The sequence below is a fragment of the Acomys minous genome (genome assembly GCF_964271855.1).
Source record: "Acomys minous genome assembly, chromosome: 14".
NCBI lineage: Eukaryota > Metazoa > Chordata > Mammalia > Rodentia > Muridae > Acomys > Acomys minous.
The window spans coordinates 65,542,456-65,557,329 of NC_140496.1; the positions used below are offsets into that span (position 1 = coordinate 65,542,456).

Genomic DNA, 14,874 nt, shown 5'->3' on the forward strand with positions numbered 1-14,874 from the left:
AGACATTCAAAATCAAGCTAGGCCTGGTGCCAAATACCTTTAACTCCTGTACCCAAGAGATAAATAAATGCAGGTTGATCTCTGTGAGTTCAAGGTCAGCCTCATCTACAGCATGAGTGCTAGGCAGCCAGGCCTACACAGTATGATCCCGTCTCAAAAAAAAATTTTTTTTTCAAAGACAGCCTCTGTACCTCTGCTGCATTCTGAGGTTAAGCCAATAGCAAATGAGCAAACAACAAAGAATTACTATCTTCAGTGGGCCAATAGGATGGATCTCCTAGTTTCTTTTGTGTGTTCACTGGTACCCCCACTCCTTTCCCACATACTCCCCTCAAAAACATCACCTGAGTATTTGTCAGGATCACACGGATGGCAAGAGGTTTCTCCTTTACTTGAATAAGAGTTGGCTGGGCAAAGCTTGCAGAAAGGGGAGCCCTGCTTGGCGGCGTATGTGCCAGGCTTGCAGGGGAAACACTCTGAGGTGTAGGCCACCCCTAGGGAGAAAGAATGGTATAGAAAAATCAAAGGTTGAGCCTAGACATCAAGGCCCTGGGGACTAAAGTGCATCCTCCCTTAGAAGCCAAAGGTCCAGGAAGCCAGCAGCGGACCTCAGACCCAAGCCCACTCTCTGTACCTGTGATGGCGATGTTTCTAACAAGCACAGGCTTGGACACTTTGGACCACACCGAGAAAGCTGTAGTTCTCCAGTAGAGGACGTTATTGCCTCTATTTAGCTCCATCTTTAAAAAAAAATACATAAATTCAGTGTTAATTCATCATAAAAATGGGCACTGCTAATTTGCCTTGGTCCTTTGCTGAATCGGCAGAGCCTATCCTGACCTTTTTCTTTGTCTTCCTCATCTTGGCCTTTTGAAGCTTTGACTTTTTTTTTTTTTTTTAAGTTTTTTGAGACAGGGTTTCTCTGTGTAGCTTTGGCTGTCCTGGACTCACTATGTAGACCAGGCTGACCTCAAACTCACAGCGATCCACATGCCTCAGCCTCCTAAGTGCTGGAATTAAAGGCATGCGCCACCACGCCCGGCTCGAAGCTTTGACTTTCTTTCTTTCTTTCTTTCTTTCTTTCTTTCTTTCTTTCTTTCTTTCTTTTGTTTGTTTGTTTTTGTTTTGTTTTTTTGGTTTTTTTTGTTTTTCCGAGACAGGGTTTCTCTGTGTAGCCTTGACTGTCCCAGACTCGCTTTGTAGACCAGGCTGGCCTCGAACTCACAGCGATCCGCCTGCCTCTGCCTCCCGAGTGCTGGGATTAAAGGCATGTGCCACCATGCCCGGCTTGAAGCTTTGACTTTCTAACCCTCTCCCTCTCTTCCCTGATCCTCCATATACAATCCCTGCATCACATATCTTACGAGCATCTCTTATGGGGAGATCATAACAGGACCAGAAGGGACTGGCAGTAAGGGAGACTGGCATTCATTCATTCTTCTCTGGTTTTCCAGAAAACTCATCTCAAAGCCGGAAAGTTCTGGCTCCTGGGATGAAGTCACAGGAGCAAACTGGGCACCATCTGGCCTGATCCAGCAACTATGAGGAGAAGAATCACTGCACCATACATGCCTCAGACTCCCCCCTCCATGGGCTCTGGAGCAGACGCTCTCCTTTAGGGCTGTCCTGGGCCCCTCCTCTGGGACCTGAGGGATGCTAGTGCAGTACTCACACTGTGGAACTCCCATCCTTTCTCCGTAGTTTTCATCCACCTGGAATCATCGGCATTGGGCTGGCACTGGTCATTCTGGACCTGAGGCAGAAAGGATTTGGGAGGAGAGGCTCAGCATCTTGAGGAAATAAGGTCCTCACTCCATGCTGCACGATGCTTTCCAACAGTGTCCTTGAAGGAGAGGAGCAGCCAGGTCCCTCCAGGACCAAACTGAGAACATACAACCTACACACAACAATGTCTGAGCACTGCCCCCAGAGAATGGGCTTGCAGCTCTGCCACTTGCACGTCAGAACAAGTCTGAACAGATGACACATCCGGGACTTTCACAGGCTCTGCCCTCCCCCTCTGTGTTCTTTGCCTTGTGTCTTTTCTTCTCAGCTCCCCAGGCCCTCGGGTCATTTTGCTCACGGTTTTCCCTAGAGGGTAAACCAAAGAAAACTCCCAAACACAGCTACCCTTGTGATTGATTCCTACAAATGAGTCTGAGCCTCAGGGAGTCTGGACCTCTCCCTCTACCTTCCCTCCCTCCCTCCCTCCCTCCCTCTCTATTCCCCCCCCCTCCCTCCCTCCCTCCCTCCCTCCCTCTCTATTCCCCCCCCCTCCCTCCCTCCCTCCCTCCCTCCCTCCCAGCTAAAAGCTTACAAAAAACTCAAAGATGATGCTGGAGTCCGGGTAGTAGTACTCGAAGTTAACTGTGCCAGACTGCTTTAGGTTGACGGCGTACATCAGTGTGGCTGTGCACTCATCTGTGTTGGAGGCGATGTAGTCTCCCCGGGGAACCCACTTGGACCTGTGAAGGAAGAGGTGCCAAACACTATGGTGGCACTGTACCTCACAGACCTTTGTGCCACATTGTTGGGATCCATGTTCTCCTGTTTGTTAGGGCTTCTGGGGAATTCCACACTGAGGAGTCAAAAGCTGAAGCTTGGTTGGAGCTGGAGAGATGGCTCAGTGGTTAAGAGCACTGGCTGCTCTTCCACAGGACCTGGGTTCAATTCCTAGCACCCACATAGCAGCTCACGCTTTCCTGTAATTCCAGTTCTAGGGGATCTACATAGGCACATATGTAGGCAAAACATAGAAAATAAAAATAAATTTGTAAAAAAGCTGAAGCTTGGACCTTGTGGTGGCTTGAATGAGCAAGGCTTAAATACTTAGTCCCTGGTCAGTGGACCAGTTTGGGAAGGATTAGGAGGCGTGGCTTTGTAGGAGGAGGTGCGTCACTAGGGGTGGGCTTTGAGGTTTCAAAAGCCCACACCAGGCTAGCTAGTCCTGTGCCCCCTTCTGCCTTCAGATCAGATGTGAAGCTCTCCTTGACTGCTCCAGTGCCATGCTTGTCTGCTTCCCACCATGTTTGTCATGGACTAAGCAATCCCCCCAAATTAAATGCCTTCTTTTAAGGGTTGCCTTGGCTGGGTGTTGGTGGTACACACCCTTGATCCCAGCACTTGGGAGGAAGAGGCAGGCATATCTCTATGAGTTCAAGGCCAGCCTGATCCTCTGAGCCAGTCAAAGTGCTAAGAATAGTGATTGTTGAATGTTCATCCCTAAATAGAACATCCATTTACTTTCTCCGCCAAGACTCAGGGAACACTGAGGAAGAGGAATTAAAGAATATTATAAAAACCAGAGGATGGGGAGGAACACTGTGAAGTGCCGTCTTTTGGACAAAGCATGAGTGTTGTACTCAGGAACTCACTGTAGCTGTGGTTGCCTGTTCAAGACCAAGTCAGTCAACACTCTGGCACAAAGGGGGGTGGGGCAGATGAAGCTACATCCCGAGCTAAAAAGCTATGGGAGGGGATTGCTTTTCTTTATGAGCATAACCTCTAATCCAGTAAATAACACCACAGCATGCACATGCAAACAACTCTAATTAAACTGGACCATTTATGTGATATATATGTCATATATATCATACGTTGGTCCAGAGGGAATAGGAGAGGTTTAAGGGACAGGCATTTGGGATGAATGCGTTCAAAATACATTATGCACATATAATTATCAAAGACCAAAAAACATTACCAAAAACAAAACAAAAAGGTCAAGTGCAGCAGGAGCCACCATGCACCTTCACTAGCCCCTCCCCTTTCTTCTAGCATTTCGCTCCCCAACTACCAAGTGGAGTTGTAGTCATTTTTTTAAATGGAATTTCGCCTTTATTTTAAATACTTTCTTTTTTTCCATAATAAAATTTTTTAATTAATTCATTCATATTACATCTCAATAGTTATCCCATCTCTTGTATCCTCCAATTCCTCCCTCCCTCCCATTTTCCCCTTACTCCCTTCCCCTATGACTGTGACTGAGGGGGACTTCCTCCCCCTGTATATGATCATACGGTATTAAGTCTCTTCTTGGTAGCATGCTATCCTTCCTTTGAGTGCCACCGGGCCTCCCCATCCAGGGGACATGGTCAAATATGGGGCACCAGAGTTCCTGTGAAAGTCATACCCCACTCTCCACTCAACTGTGGAGAATGTCCTGTCCATTGGCTAGATCTGGGTAGGGGTTCAATGTTTACTGCACGTATTGTCCTTGGCTGGTGCCATAGTTTGAGCAGAACCCCTGGGCGCAGATCCGCCCATCATAATGTTCTTCTTGTAGGTTTCTAGGACCCTCTGTGGGGTTGTAGTCTTAACTCTGGTGTCTAACACTCTCATGAAGTTCTCTGTATGCATCTCTAAACAACACACTGCATCTTGTTGTTCTGCATGTTTTAAACACCATTTAAATGACATCATACTTAATTTTTAAAGACTTACTTAGTTGGCAGGGAGGCTGGTATACAATGGTATGGGATTCATCCAAACTCACACATATAGCTCTTCTGTGTGTGAGTGTCTATCTACCTATCTATATCTATCTACATACATTTGTACATGCATACATGCGCACGCACACACACACACTATATATATATTGGGGATGGAACCCAGGGTCTAATCTTTGCTAGCTATGTGCTCTTTCATTGACCCATACATCCTAGCCCTTTCATCTTTCCTAGCATCTAACATTCTTTGCATGATTCCTGTTTATTTATGTACCACATTGGTTTGTGACTACTGGGCATTTAGAATGCTTCCAGGATTTTGTTATTTTTCACAGTCTGCTGTGAACATTCTTGTCCCTGTGTCCTTATCCACATCTGAGTGCAGTGCTTGGGAGCAGCTGCTGACTCATACAGTATCTGAACTTCCAGCCTCACCGACTGCTACCACCTTGTTCCCCCAACATGCGTATCAATTTACGCTGACTGGCAATTTAAGAGGGTCCCTGTTGCTTAGCATCCTCTAACAGATTTGGAACTAATAGACTTTATGCTTGCCATATGATGTGGTGAGGAATGTACAGTCTAATTGGGCTTTAGTCTGCTTCCTTGGCCGTTGGTGAAGCTATGCATGTTTTCTGAAGCTTTCTTGCAATCTGGAATCCTTTTTTGGCCATGCTTTAATTCTCCATCTACCTGTCTTGCTGGCTAGCCTGTGGATTCTCTGAGAGGACAGAAACCAAATTTGCCTTGCATAATAATCTAGCCTCCCTAGTCTCTAGCTCTGTGCCTGGCAATCAAGGATCTCAGGGGATCAAACAGATGATGTGAGGAAAGGGCAAATTGAGACAGTTCTGCTATTTCTGTTTTGCTTGAGACTAGCTAAGACTCCTAGCAGCTTAATAATAGCCATGAAGTGAGCCTTAAGCTGGTCCACAGTGTCCCCCTGTGTTTGCCCCAAGCACATAGCCTTACAAACTCAATAGTCAGTGTTGCTTCTTTGTTTGTTTTTCAAGACAGAGTTCCTCTGTGTAACTCTGGCTGTCTTTGAACATACTCTGTAGACCAGGTTTTGGCCTCAAATTCACAGAGATCTGCTGCCTTGGCATCTTTGTTTTTCGAGACAGTTTTTCTGTGTAGCCTTGGCTCTCCTGGACTCGCTTTGTAGACCAGGCTGGCTTCAAACTCACAGCGATCTGACTGCCTCTGCCTCCCGGGTGCTGGGATTACAGGCGTGCGCCACCACACCCGGTGAGACCCTTTCTTAATAAAAACAATAAAAAAAATAAAATCAGATGATTAAATGTCTGCTGTGTGGCTCAAATACTAGTTCTTCCATGAGATTTAAGTATAGAAATGGGCGCTAGGATTGGGTGAGGACCTAGTTTCAAGCCCAGCAGCACAAAAACAAACTTTGAAATGAGAAATCAAAGCCCTTTTTGTTCATTTGTTTGCTTTGGTTTCTTTTCTGACACACTCGCTGTAAGGATTGCTTTGTGTAACTTTTTATCCTGGTGTTTTCTTCCCTGGAGCCTAGCACTGCCTGTCACATGACTGTGTTATTTGAAGGTGGTGGTGCGGTGCGGAGGAGCGGTAAAAAGCCCAGGGCTGGCTCTGAGTACCCGCCTCACCAGTGTGTCAAGCTAGGAAGCTAAGATGGAATGCTTAACCTCGCTGGGCCTCCGGTTTCTCACTCTGCAATGGAAATCACATGCCAGTTTTACTGGGATCCCCCGCGCTGGCTCAAGAAAAATCTTCCCCGTTAAACACCCAGCATAGGGCTGAGTCCCTAAAAGGCACGTCTGAAATATATATTCAGTTCTCCAACTGCAACCCCTCCCCAACTCATCCCCACCCCGGGGAGACTGGCAGTGCTCCTTCTGAGCTGGGATTGTTCCTAGTTTGTCACCAAAGCCAGCATTATGACCAACGCTTCATTCACTCCCTTTTAATCAGGCTGATGAGGGTTATATGGAGACTTAAGATTCCACTGAGAATATCGAGTCTCTTCTTGGTAACTTGCTATCCTTCCTCTGAGTGCCACCAGGCCTCCCCATCCAGGGGACGTGGTCAGAAAAGGGGCACCAGAGTTCGTGTGAGAGTCAGATCTCATTCTCCACTCAACGGTGAAGAATATCATGTTCGTCGGCTAGGTCTTGGTAGGGGTTCGAAGTTTACTGCCTATTTCTCCTTGGCTGGTGGCTTAGTTTGAGGAGGACCCCAGGACCCAGATCTGCCTGTCATAAAGTTCTTCTTGTAGGTTTCCAGGACCCTGTGGGTCCTACTACTTCCCCATTCTTCCATGCTACTCTCACCTAAAGTCTCAATAGGATGTCCTTTCCTCTGACCCACTTTCTTGGTAAGTAAAGTTCTTCATGGGACGTATCCCTTGGACTAGTGTTTTGATATAAGTGAGTATATACTGTTTGTCTCTTTTTGCTCGATATTCTAAGAGCATATACAGGGGGAGGAGGTCTCCCTCAATCACAGACATAGGGGAGGGGAGAAGGGGGGAAGTGGGAGGGAGGGAAGAATGGGGGGAAACAGGGGAAGGGCTAACAATCGAGATGTAATATGAATAAATTAATAAAAAATGTAATAAAAGAAAAGATTCTGGGGCTGGAGAGATGGCTCAGAGGTTAAGAACGCTGTCTGTTCATTCAAAGGTACTGAGTTCAATTCCCAGCAACCACATGGTGGCTCACAACCATCTCTAATGAGATCTAGTGCCCTCTTCTGGCAGGCAGGTGTACATGCAGGCAGAGTACTGTATACATAATAAATAAATAAATCTTAAAAAAAAAAAAGAAAAGAAAAGATTCCACTGAGAAAATACAATTGGGTTGGTTTGTTTGTTTGTTTGTTTTTAAACCTGCTGTGCCATTAGAGGTTTGTCACCCTTCATCTGCCTGCCTCTATTTCTTTACGCATTTCCCTCTCACAGATGTCTGTCAATCAGCGGTAGCAGTCACTTCCAATAGTCCTCCCTCTCCCTCCTCCCTCCAGCCTCAGGAGCGCCACAGGAGAGACTACCCAGAGCCCCTCAGCTCCTTCCCCCAGGAGACGTGTGCGCTGTTTCCCAAACTCACGAGGTACAGTTCTCAGTGGACTCCGAGACGCTGTCATCGACTTCCAAATTGGCCGAGAGGCTGGCAAAGCCATGAGGCAGTTCATCCCATTCGTCAAACCGGATGCCAGTGCCGAGGGAGTAGCGGCCCTCCGCGCAGGGCTTGCAGGACTGGTCCTTCATATCCAGAAATTCCCCAGCATTGCAAGAGAAAGCTGAAAAGCAGGGCAGGGACAAGGGAGGGGTGCTCAGATCACTGTGATCTCTGGAGGAGTGATGGGGCTAGAGGTAATATAAAGCCCAGACCTCAGGGTCAGGATCTTGGGGTCTGGACCACTAAAACGCAGGGCTAAGGGACATCTTTGTGTAAAGTCATAAAGACAAAAGGTGCATTTGTGGTTGCCATGGGTGAGGTAGGAGACTGCGGAGAGACTGTCACTAAGAACTTTCTTTTCAGTCTCTTAGTGCCCCAAAACTTGAGTGGTTAAGAGTTACTGTGAACAGCTGGGCTCTGGTGGCACACACATTTCACTCGGAAGGCAAAGGCATGCAGGTCTCTTGATTTCCAGGACAACCAGGGCTACACAGAGAAACCCTGTTTTGACCCCACCCAAAAAGATTCTAATAGCCCTGAACTTTGCCCGATAAAGGGTGGAATTTACAATGTGCAAGAAACGGTATCTTTGGAGGCAGAGGAAGAGTGTTTCCAGTTTAAGATCACCCTTTTCTGTACAGTAAGATTTAAGCCAGTCAAGGCTACACAGAGATCTTTTCTCTATTAAGGAAAATAAAACTAAATAGCCTAGCAAAAGTAGTTGTGTCTCAATAAAGCTAATTTTTTTTTAAAAGAAGAATGGATTTAAAGTCAGGCAAGGTGATGACTCTCCTGTACGTCTACCATTTGAGAAGGGAAGATGGGAGTTCAGCCTCATTTACATGAGAGCTGGAGAGAGAGAGAGAGAGACAGAGACAGAGACAGAGAGACAGAGAGACTGAGACTGACTTAGGGCTGGGCAGGCTCTGCCTTGCTAGGGGACTTGGATGATGTGTTTCCTTGATGATGCTTCAGCCCAGGAGGATGCTGGGCCTTCTGGACCATGTAAAGTCCTTCAGCCTTCACCCCCAACCCCATCCTCTGGCCTCTATCTCTTCCTTTCAGATTCTTCTATTGCCATGGAAGCTGAGTTTCTCAGCATCGGCTAAGCCACTGCGATGCCTTCCTGACTACTTCCTGATTTTCCTGTTTTGGTTTATTCTATAGCCTTAGGTATCTTTCTATAACATGGATTTGTACTATTAGTCTCTCTTTGAAAATAAGTGCTTGTTTCGGTAGCACATGTACTGGGAATGGAACTATAGAGAGGCCAGGTAACAACAGCAGCGGCACAGCGGTTCGGCTCTGGCATTAAGCTTCTGGCCTGGCATTCAGCCTTCCACAGGTTTCTGGATCCTAACTTCCCAGCCCGGCTTCCTGTTGCACAGTCCTCCATCTTAGCCCTGGTGCCTTCTCTGTGAGCCCTTGTTCCCCGTGTCTCCAAACTTCTGCTCTGCTCCTCCTAGCTACTCTTTCTCGTGAGAATCCTTCTTCTAGCTCTTCCTCACACTGTACTAACAAGTTCTAGCTACCTGGTATCCTGGGGGTGGGGGTGGGGGGCGCCTGGGCTCCCCCAGGAAGTGACTGGCTCAGGGAGGACCCTGCCATCCCAGGAGCACCACAAAGGTTTGCAGAAGAGACGGACTGAATGCCTGCTCCCTCTTGTGTGTCCTTAGTGCTTGTAGGCAGCATGGGTGCATCGGCACGCTCACACACAGTAGATGCTTAGGTGTGCAGGCGCTCACTAATGTCCACTGGTGTCAACTGAGGACGGCTCTTTTGCTTCTGTTAGTTAAACCTCAGTTCTGCCCGGATCTCAGCCACACCCATTCTTTCTCCCTGACCTAGACCCTGGGCTAAACTGGTGGGATTTGAATGTTCTTCAGCTCCTCTGCATCTCTTTAAATAATCTCTCAACTCCGGTTTCTGTTATTCATTGTTATTCCCTTTGCATTCCTAAAAGGACAGGGCACTGGGCATGGAAAAGCTGTAAGGTCAGAGGCGGAGAGGTGGGGAGGGAGTTGCAAGTCACCGCCTTTCCAGTCATAGCGACAGAGGGAAGCATCATGCTTCCTGAAGTGATGCCCAGTGCATTTTAAAAGCCTGAATCTGCACAAGCTCATTTTCTTTGGTTTCCTTTTCAAGAACAAAAGCAAACTGGAATATTGCCCAGTGACTGCTGTAGCTGGTTGGGAGAAATACAGACAGGCAGAAAAAAAGAATGAAGGATGTGTGTGTGTGTGTGTGTGTGTGTGTGTGTGTGTGTGTGCGCGCGCGCGCGCGTACCTGTATCTGTGTGTGTTGAGACAGGGTCTCTCTATGTAGTCCTGGCTGTCCTAGAGCTCACTATGTAGACCAGGCTGTCCTCTAACTCACAAAGATCCACCTGCCTCTACCTCCCAAGTGCTAGGCTTAATTGTGGTGCCACCACTCCTGCTAAATAAAATTTCTGCACCTGCACCACATTTCAGAAGGGTTGGGGAAAAGATCTGTCCTCTGTACCATCAGGAAGAGCCTAACTTGGATGGCAGGCAGCTTAGGTCAGAGGTCAGAGCTAAGTATCAGGGAGACCCTGGAACAGGAAGGCTGCTTACAGCACTCGGTGCCCTTGACGGGGTCTGGGAGGCTGGTGCACAGGCCCGGGGTGTGCGGCACGGCGACCCTCCACCTGGATCCTGTACTGTCACACGCTGTGTACTCATAATGGTACTCAGACTGCAAGGGAAAGAACAGTGGGCAGAAGGTCCATTATCAGAGATCAAACATTGAGTGTTCTGACCAGTATGGGGGCTGCTGACACCTTCATTACAGTAATGGCCCCAGCGAGGACCCTGGCAAGGAGTGAGGCATCGTGGTACCCAGTGATTACAAGGCCCCTGGGAGAAATACAATGCTTTGGATCTTTTCCCCACCTTGCTGTGGTCTATCACTTAGAGCGTTTGTGTATGTGTGTGATTCTCTTTGCTGTTGTGTGTACACATTGTCCTAGTGGAGGGGAGGAATGGAGGAATTAAGGAACAAACCAAGGCTGGTCATGTAACTCAGCCGGTAGAGTGCTTGCCTTGCGTAGTATGCACCAAGCTCTCACTTTTAGGATCAGAAGTTCAAAGTCATCCTTGGCTGTATATGGAGCTCAAGGTTAGCCCTGGCTACCTAAGACTGAGCGCCCCCCCCCCACCTTACACACACAAAAAATCTGTAAATAGGAGGAGTTTTTCTTGTCAAAACAGAACTTAAAAACAAGGACATTCCCCCTGGGAGGCTTGCTCTTTTCTGGGATGAGACAGGTGTTGGGAGGTAAGGGAGATGCGGGAGGGAGGGGGGCAGGCGGGGGAGTGGGGGCGGAATTAGAGGAAATGGAGGGAGGGACAGCTGTGGTCTGGATGTACTGTATGAGAGGAGAATTAAAAAGAAAAGAAAAAAAAAACAAGGACATCCTAAAATGAAAGGTTGCCCCATATATATGTGTGTGTGTGTGTGTGTGTGTGTGTGTGTGTGTGTGTGTGTGTATAATGTGTGTGTGACTGTCACACAGGCTTTATTTCTAGCTCTCCTTCTGCTCAGAAAGACTCTGAAACGCCCATGGCGCCACATAAATGTCACGTTCAGCCCAGCAGTTGATGTGCCGCCATCACACACACACCTATCCACACTTAATTTCCCTGCGAGAGGGGCACTCGTGTCCAGCTGCTTTACCTGCACTGGAACAGCCGATTTGGCACAGCTGCCAAGTCAAGCACGGAGGAAAACAACAAAGAGCACTGCTCAGGCGAGGAGACACAGATGGTGTGCCAGGCACACCCCCACCCCTACCCCCTGCACCCCTCGTCCCACTGCACCCCACCCCCACCCCGGCGTTTCCAGTCCTTCGAGCCTCCCCATAAACCACCGAACTGACTGCTTTTGTTCTGTCAAACAGTTCATGCTCTGAGCTTATTGAGCGCTGAGCTCACACATCAAGTTTTTGTTACTGTCTCTATAAGCAAAGCAGAATGAATGTTTCCTTTCCATCCACACAAATAGCTGGACGTGGTGGCGCACACCTTTAATCCCAGCACTTAGGAGGCAGAGGCAGGTGGATCGCTGTGAGTTCGAGGCCAGCCTGGTCTACAAATATTTGAGTCCAGGATAGCAAGGCTACACAGAGAAACCTTGTCTCAAAAAAACAAAAAAACAACAACATCCACACAAAAGCCGGATTCTACAGCAGGCATGATTGCAGGCAAGACGGGCTGAAGTCAGCTAACTTACGAGGATGAGGAAGACCTTTTACTTTTGTAAAGAAGTGCACTCTATCCTAAGATATGGAACTTTCCAGGTAACATCTATAAAACCAATGTATAGAGACAGCGGAGAAGCATGTGTTGCCGGGCGTGGTGGCGCAGTAGGGCTCAATTTTCTTAACAATTATACTTTGTTATGAACTCACTAACAGAGCGTACCTCACTTACAACCCAACTAACCCAAACAATAGGAAAAAGAGATTAAAGAACACAATAATGAAACCTTAAGGATATCAGTTCCGAGGAACGATTCTCCCCGGCGTAGTCAGCAGGACCTCAGCAAACCCGCAATTCAACCAAGGTTGCTGCTGGAACCTGGAACAGCAGTCAAAGCCCAGAGCCTCAGCCGGAGCTCAAAGCCTTGAAGCCTTCCCTGGCGCCTCTCTCTAGGAGCGTCTCTCAAAGTGTTGAACAGCCAAAACGATCCCAAATCCTCTCCAAAGCCCCCTGTTTTGTGTTAAATTTCTGAGAGAGACTCCTCTCAGAGTCTCTACTAGGATATTTTCAGATGACAACATCCAAGCTCCCCCATGAAGTGGTTTGACTTCTAAGTGAAAAACCATCCTGCTCTCTCACAAGTCTGTTCCCCATCCCACACTTGCAATTAACACAAAAACAGATCAGACTGCAGCAAACCTGTAGGGAATTTTCTTAATTAGTGATTGATGTTGAAGGGCCCAGCCCACAGTGGGTGGTGCCATCCCTGGGCTGGAGGTCCTGGATTCCATAAGGAAGCAGCCTGAGCAATCCGTGGAGAGCAAGCCAACAAGCAGCACCCTCTGCGCCGTGCATTAGTTCCTGCCTCCGGGTTCCTGTCCTGTTTTGAGTTTCTGTCCTGGGTTCCTTCAGTGATGAACAATGATGTGGAAGTGTGAGCCAAATAAACCCTTTCCTCCTCAGGTTGCTTGGGTCGGTCATGACATTTTATCGTACAATGGTGACCCTAACTAAGACAGACCCACAGGGTGGAAGGCATCCATAGTACATGCACCCCCACACAAACCAGTGTCACTTAAAAAGTGAAAACAAAAAAGTGTGCTGGAGAGATGGTTCAGCAGTTAAAGAGTGCCTGCTGCTCTTCCTGAGGACCCAGGTTCAATCCCCAGGCTCACAGTCATCTATCTGTGACTTTAGCTCCAGAGGACCGAATGCCCTCTTCTGGACTCTGTGGGTATGAAGAATGGGCAAGGTACAAAAATAACATTAATAATGCATACACAGTTCAAAACCCAACCTGTGCTGTGTGAGTCATTGTCACTAACAATCACGAAGCCCTCAATTCTCCCAGCTTCTTCTGTTCTCCATTGTCTTCCTGAAGGCGAACATGTCAGGTTCAGGTTACTACTGCCCAAGCAATGCTGGTCTGACACTATGTCCTCGACAAGTATTTTTGTTGTTCTTGTTTGGGTTTTTTTTTTTTTTTTTTTTTTTTTGAGACAAGGTTTCTCTGTGTAACCTTGGTTGTCCTAGACTCACTTGTAGACCAGACTGGCCTCGAACTCAACAGCGAAGTGCCTGCCTCTGCCTCCCAAGTGCTGGGATTAAAGGCGTGCGCCACCACGCCCGGCACGCAGTGGGATCTTACGGAGGCATTTCCTCAACTGAGGTTCCTCTGTCTCTGGTGACAATAGCTTGTGTCAGGTTGACACAGTTCCAAGGGCTGAGTGCAGGCTGTCAGGTCCGGCAGCAGGTGCTTTTACTGACAGGCCCATCTCTTGGCCTGGCCTTGGAGTCTCCACATAGCCAAGGACAGCCTCGAATTCCTTAATCTTCCTGCCTCCTGGCCTTGGAGTCTCCACATAGCCAAGGACAGCCTTGAATATCTTGATCTTCCTTCTTCCAACTCTCAAAAGCTGGGATTTTCAGGCTGGCACCACCACACCCTTCTTCCGAAGCTTGACTTTTTACCAGAATTTGTGGCTTTGGAATTAAATGTCCGTTTCAGCAAGGAGAGAAAGATCATCAGGATGAGTGCTTGTGCCCTGGGCTGCCAGCGATCTGGGCCTCCTTTTCTTCATGGTTTCAGTTGTTTCCTCTCCTCAGAGATACATATCCTGTCATTGGGAGGTAAGTAGGCCAACTAAGCCTATCTTGATTTCAGCTCTAAAAATGAAACTTTCCAAAGGGTTGAAGAGCAAGAATTCGGGTTAAGTAAAATCCGCAGTATGCATATTCAACAGATATTTGGTAATGAGGCAGAAAGCATTCTATCTGTGAACCCAGTTGCCCTGGCTCGTAGAGGGCTTCCACAGCTCCCTAGGAGGCAAACCGAGCAGGAGTTGTTTTTTCTTCCTTGGAGAGTTGGCTGTCCAGTGGGGCGAAATGACTCGCTTGCCCAAGGTCACACAACCTGTTCGTCACTGAGCCGGAACCCAGACTGTCCCAGGAGGAATCCTCTCCCGCTTTTATAGGTCTGACAAAGCACAAACTCACACTGGGCCAAATTCCGCAGCCAAGTCTAAAGATTAAATACGACACTGTGGGTCATCTGCCGGCAGCCAAGCTAAGTTAGCTTCCGAGGCCTGAGAATTAGCGTTAAAATAGCTAATCTCCTCACGCAGGTTAATTTTAATCCACTCTAATTGCATTTGGCCTTTTGAAGGCACATGGGCCAAAGCTATTCCTTTTCATTGGTTTTCATTTGGTGTCTCTAGGTGCTGTGAGGCAAAGAGATTTTCTGGGGGAAATGGTTGTTCTGGGCCTCAGAAAGTTTCCCTTTTAATGCGTGTTAATTTTCTCCATGCCACTTGGGAAGTGTCACAGTATGCAAGATTGTTAGCTCTGCTGCAGCTGTCTGAAAGATGAGCTGTGCTTTAAGATCACATCGTGGAAGCCGAGCCTGGACAGAGTCAGAGCAGAGAACACCGCAGGTTTGCGCAGCTCTGCTCACTCTCCTGTGTGGATATCAGTTCCTCAAAGATGTGAGTGGCTTTTCTCATTGCTCTGGCCAAATAGTGGCTAGGAAGCAACTGAAGGGAGAAAGGG

General features: G+C 47.8%; 1 protein-coding gene across 3 annotated transcripts in view; it reads right to left on the reverse strand.

Annotated features, from left to right (window-relative positions):
• ELAPOR1 (endosome-lysosome associated apoptosis and autophagy regulator 1) overlaps positions 1–14,874 on the reverse strand; it is an 82,584-nt gene that overhangs the window by 26,306 nt on the left and 41,404 nt on the right. For all 3 annotated transcript variants that reach the window (XM_084755882.1, XM_084755883.1, XM_084755884.1), the window contains exons 2-7: positions 10,201–10,321; positions 7,535–7,727; positions 2,318–2,465; positions 1,673–1,753; positions 635–740; positions 345–494 (exon numbers count right to left, since the gene is read on the reverse strand). In XM_084755882.1, coding sequence (XP_084612008.1) covers positions 345–494; positions 635–740; positions 1,673–1,753; positions 2,318–2,465; positions 7,535–7,727; positions 10,201–10,321 — 799 coding nt within the window. The remainder of the gene's footprint in view (positions 1–344; positions 495–634; positions 741–1,672; positions 1,754–2,317; positions 2,466–7,534; positions 7,728–10,200; positions 10,322–14,874) is intronic.